This window comes from Petaurus breviceps, unplaced genomic scaffold (assembly GCF_028583685.1).
Source record: "Petaurus breviceps papuanus isolate PSGF00001 unplaced genomic scaffold, PetGlider_PUasm1.0 181, whole genome shotgun sequence".
Lineage (NCBI taxonomy): Eukaryota > Metazoa > Chordata > Mammalia > Diprotodontia > Petauridae > Petaurus > Petaurus breviceps.
Genome location: NW_027185784.1, coordinates 23830835 through 23836636, shown reverse-complemented (window position 1 = coordinate 23836636; position 5802 = coordinate 23830835). Strand labels below are relative to the sequence as shown.

The window sequence follows — 5802 nt, the reverse complement described above, 5'->3', positions numbered from 1 at the left end:
ATTTTATAATTTTATGTTATATCAAAGACGACTCTCCTTGGCAGAGAAACAGAAGTAAAGTAAGAATTGAGCCGCAATCCCTTCTCTCTGTTATGAGTTACCCTTGGCCCACCCAACCAAGCACCAAAGCCTTTCCATCCTTTGCCCCTGCTTTTTCTTTCTATAGAGCTTTAAAACCTCCCTTTTGTTCACCTTGGCTTCAGCCTCACCAACTTCAGCTAATTCTGAGATTTAACACCTCTAATATTATTTTTATTGACAATGTCATGCTCATATTCACCCTCTGGAATTTCATTCTCAAGGATGTTCTATCCCTCCTAAGTCAACTTCCTCTAAAGAATTTCAATCCATGAGATACTACCTCATTTTCCTCTGAGCCCTTTAAAACCTGCTTTCCCAAAATTTAGGGTACATGTCAGACTAGACTTGAATTTTTTCTCTATAACAAATCCAAGGAAGGAGTGGCCACTGTATCTCAGGGTTCCCATGATTTCTATCCTAGCAACCATTTCTTCCCTATTAATGAGAATCAGATCTGGAGAAGAATTTCTCCTTGTTGGTTTCTCTTGAAAGATGTAATTATCGCTAAGGCAAGTCAGAAGTTATTAGCTGCTCTGCTTCTTGCACATGGGAATGTGGGCATGAATACACATACACATGCACGCATATGCACGCAGAGTGAGTGAGCTTCAGTAGAAAATGATAATAATAATAGGACTTATATAGCACGTTAAGCTTTGCAAAGTGTTTTACATATGTTATCTCTTTTATCCTCACTCTGACTCTATATGCTAGGTATTATTATTATTCCCATTTTAAACATGGGAAAACTGAGGCTAAGAGACGTTAAGTGACTTCCCCAGTGCCACACAACTGGGAAGTATCTGAGGCAGAATTCATACTCTATTCACTATGCCACCTCATGGCTTCTGCCTGGACTATTGAAATTCTCCATCACTGCTTTTGTTCCAGGCTTGAGATTTACTTCCCAAACTCCTCATTTGTTTCCTCTTTCTAATTCATGAGATCTGTAGCATATTCCAATAACAAAATCATTTCTGGCGCTGCCTCCATTGCCTTCACTTTTGGTCATCTCTGCCCCACCTCTTGTTTCTGGATCTCCTCCCATGAGTAATCCTTCTTAATAAGCAATGAGGCCCTCCCTCTGTTAGCTATCCCCATCCTAAGCCAGAATCCAGTCATGGGCTTCATCCCAACAAGTTTCACTGATCCCGATGAGTTCCAGTGGCCAACTTGTATTTGGACTTCTTGTTTGTTGCTTGAATTTTGAGCATTTGTGGAGAGAGGTTGGAGGCCTTGAGTTTTACTACTGGTTCCTTTTCTCTGCCAAAAATGGATGTGAAATACTTCACCAAAATGAACAGGACAACTTTGCGTGAACTGATATCTATTCTTTTTATTATTATTATTATTAGTGAGCCAAAGTACTGTCAATACTCTATAAAGGTAGGCTGTACTTTCCAGAGTTAACTTGTAACCCAAATACATGGGAGGAGGCCTGACCAACTTTGTCCTGCAGTTTACTTGCCCCTGTAGTACTGTCCTGTTTGAATTGTTGAATTTAAGCCTTGCTGATTCCCAGGTAACTGTCTAACCTATGTTAACCTGTCTTTGTTTTGGCATCCTGACACAGACCCTTCTCTCTGTTCCTGACCTTATCTCAGCCTCACTCTACAGTGCTCTATACCTGTCTCCATACCTCTGAACCTGGCTTTATTACCTCACCTTGATGACTGATTACACATGTATTATTTCCCCCACTATTTTATTAGTAGTTTTGTTGGTAGTACCCTAATTATGTTATGTTGATTTAGCAGGAAAAAGCTCAATTTCCTGCCTCTTCAGTATTTTGTTATTCATATCAAAAATGAAAGGATAGAGGAGGGGTGGGGAAACTCTGACCTCGAAGCCACATGTGGCCTTCTAGGTCCTTGGGTGTGGCCTTTTGACTGAGTTCAAAATTTATAGAATAAATCCTCTTATTAAGGGGATTTGTTCTGTGAAGTTTGGATCCAATCAAAAGGTCATATTTGAGGACCTAGAGGGCCACATGTGACCTCAAGATTGCAGGTTTCCCACCCCGGATAGAGTCTAGTCAATAAGTATTTATTAAGCATCAGCTATATGCCAAGGACAGTACAAAGTGCTAGGAATACAAAGGTAAAAAAAAAATCATTCCAACTCTCAAGCAGCTTATAGACTAATAGACAAGGTTTTAATATAGGACCAACATTAAATTATCAGTTTAGAAACAGGAGGGAACCTAGAAGTCATCTAACCCAAACCCCTAACTTCACAGCTAAGGAATCTGAAGGAAGCCTAAGGAGGTTAAAATATTAGTACTAGGAAACCAGTTTCTAGTGGTGGAATCCTGCCATGAGCCACACTTTGAGAACTCCTCTTCATGAACTATTTGCTCCTAACAAACTGACCTATTTGCTGCTCCCCCATATTCTATAGTTCATATTCCCCTTTGTTGTGAACCTTGGAACAAATGTTCCCTTCCCCCCATGTCTGGAATGTCTGCTTTCCTCGTCTCCACCTTCCGGAATCACTCTCTTCCCTTCAAAGCATGGCTCAAATGCCATCTCCTGCATGAAGCCTTTTCTGATCTTCCTCAGAGTTATTATTACAATTCCTTTTTTCGGAATTACTTTGTAGGTAATCTGTATTGACATACATGCATGTGATCTTGCAGTGGAATGTAAGCTTGTTGAGGATAGGGATTGTTTTGTTCTAGTTATTGTGTCACCAGTGACTCATACAGGGACCTTCACATATTAGGAACTTGAATAAATGTTTGTTGAATTGAATTGAACCACTGAATTTCATCATCCTATGTGGGGGTCTCCCTCCACTCTTGTGGCTACTGTGGCAAAAAAATTCATCCATCAACAGCCAATGTGATGATGAGTCCTCCATAATTAATTCATCTGTCTTTAGAAAGCAGGCATTCTAATAGAATGTAAGCTCCTTGAGGACAGAGACTTCCACTTCTGTCTTTGTATCCCACCCACAGTGCCTAGCACTTAGTAATCACTCAACATGCTTTTGATTGATTGATTAATTGAGACGTCCACTGATAGGTCCACACTAGAAGCCTTTACAGTTTGGTAGACCCTATCAAATTTCTTACTCTACTAACATAATCCTCAATGCCCAGTATGACCTCCATGCCAGAAGGAGCCATCAAAGGATTTGTATGAAGATTCATATTAAGAAAAAGAAAAATCCTTTTAAAAAAAAGAAAAGAATTAACCTTGATTTTTAAGTCATACATAGTTAACTAAGACGCAAAGTTCAGAAGATAATTAAGTCAGCTAAAAAGCCAAGCAAGATGAGAACTTGAAAGGTTTTGAGCTTCTTTGAGTTATTAAATTCCCAGGAAAATGATACTTCAACATCTACACAATACATTACTTTTCAGGGTGCCTTCCCATATTTCCATCTAGAATAGAATTTCTCCTCAACGGGAGTAGGAGAAGTGGAAATTCTACCCAGATTCTAGCTTGTTCTCATTACTTTTTACTGCTTTTCAATTTTACCTATGGAGATCAAAAAATAGCTGAGTAACTGGAGTTGTTAGTGAGAGGGCTAGCTCAATCTCCTCCTGCTATCCCTTTGCATAGGCTATCCCCCATGCCTGGAAATGCCCTCCCTCCTTACCTTCATTTTTTAGCATCTCTAACTTCCTTCAGGGTTCTGATCATGTACCATCTCCTGTGGGAAGACTTTCCCATCTCCTTAGTCATTAGAACTCTCTCCTTCCTCTTTAAATTATATATACATGCATACATACACACAACACATATGTATATATTCACACATATGTGCATGTATGTATATACACAAATTATATATATATATATACACACAAATGTCGGAAGGTGGAGGAAGAACCAAACATCCATAGGTAGGTAGACAGATACCTGTTTATCAATTTTATTCCCTCTATAGAATATAAGTACCTTGAGGACAGAAACTGTTTCTCTTGGTTTGTCTTTGTATCAATCCCCAAGGCAAAACAAAATGTCTCACAGAAAGTACTTAACCTGGCCTTGTAACCTTGAGCAAGTTACTTAACCCCAATTGCTTAGGGGTGGCCAGGTGGCTCAGCGAGTAAGAGCACCAGCCCCAATGTCAGGATAACCTGGGGGATTGAATCCGGGCTCAGCTACTTAGCACCACACCCAGAAATAACTGGCCATGTAACCTTGAGCAAGTTGCTTAAAAAAAAAAAAAGTACTTAATAAGTCCTTGTCAGATTGGATTGGACTGAATTGGATTGGATTTAGTGAGTTTAGCCTAAAGGAGTTATAATATAATATAAAGGAGTTATATAGAGGTTCATGAAATCTTCAGAATCTCTGATATCTAACAAGGGCTAACTGCAGAGTTAAGAACTAACTCCAAGTTGGTTCTTTAAGTTCCCCTTAGCTGCCAGGGATCCAAGCCTTTAAGAGGCACCTGAAGAGCAGCTGTAGTGGAAGCAGTCTCTCACTTCTGATACAACCTCAGAGAGTTTAATGAAAACTTTGCCCATAGATGGGCAGAGATCACAACATCTGTGCCTCTTCTAAACTAAAAAGGGGGAACTCAGCCTATGCTCTCCCTGAATCACTGATTGTTTTTAAAAGCTTTAAATGAGGAGAATGTGGCTTGAGGAACCAAAATAGGGAGAGGCCCCTGAGAAGCAAGAAGTGAGAAAATACAATGGTTCAAAAGAGGCTACTCCTAAGATCATGTGTCTTTCCAGCTTGTATCTTTTTACTTCTCTTCTGAATTTATTATTCGTCAAGCCTCTCAATCACCATCTGTTTCTACCACTACCTAGTACTGAGGAAATGAGCAAAAGATTAACCCAACAATTCGCTTTTGATTCAGGGGCTACATAAACCCTTAACTTCCACTGGGTTGGGGGAAAATCCCAAAACAACCTCACATAAAACACATCAGCACCAGGAAGATTCACAGGAGATCATAGATCCAAAGCTGGAAGGTACCTCAGAAGCCATCAAGTCCATTTTACAGATGAGGAAATAGTTGAAGTCTAGAGAGGATAAGTGGCTTGACTATAGTCATATGAGCAGTTAAATGGAAGAGTGATGATACAACTCAAAATCCATCTCGTTTTCTATCGTACCACATGGCACTTTTGAAAATGTACATACCCTAGTTTATTGACTCTACTTACCATTTCAGAAGGGTCAAGAGGACCAGTACCAGAGCCACTGTCACCATGGTGGCATTCACTTCCAATTTAAAGAGTTCCAGGAATTCCATTGTTCCTCAGCAGAAGAGAGATCATAGATGGGTTGTTACTGGAGGCTGGAGGACAGGCAGGTTGGGGACCCCTTCTGAAGGAAAGAGTGCCTCAAAGTTCGGTCAGCAGTTACCAGAACCAGAAGGACAGTCTGCCATCAAGGCGGAAACAAAAAAATACATCAAGCCAACTTTGTTTCAAGATACGGAGTCAGAATGCTTCCCTCCTTCTAAAGAGGAAGGAAGGGGAGGGGAAAGAAAGGCAATGAATCAGCATCTCTCTCTCTATTTTCTCTTGATGACTGTCCTGTAAATAAATATTTACATAGCTCTCCTGGGAGGAAGCAGTAACAAAGCATCCACATATGCAGACCATAGTCATGAATGCCTGGACTGGTAGATGATCAGCAAAAGGAAGAGTCCCAAGGTGTTTCCCTATAGGCTGCTAGAATTTTCTGACAGTTATTGGCTCTGTGTTGCTGATGATTACCTTTGGAGATATGTAGGAATTCTTGTAAT

The 5802-nt window shown here is 40.2% G+C and overlaps 1 protein-coding gene across 1 annotated transcript in view; it reads right to left on the bottom strand.

Annotated features, from left to right (window-relative positions):
• TBXAS1 (thromboxane A synthase 1) overlaps positions 1 to 5495 on the bottom strand; it is a 245327-nt gene extending 239832 nt beyond the window's left edge. The window contains exon 1 of the mRNA XM_069087345.1: positions 5216 to 5495. Coding sequence (XP_068943446.1) covers positions 5216 to 5304 — 89 coding nt within the window. The 5' untranslated portion in view covers positions 5305 to 5495. The remainder of the gene's footprint in view (positions 1 to 5215) is intronic.
• Between the last annotated feature and the right edge of the window lie 307 nt (positions 5496 to 5802).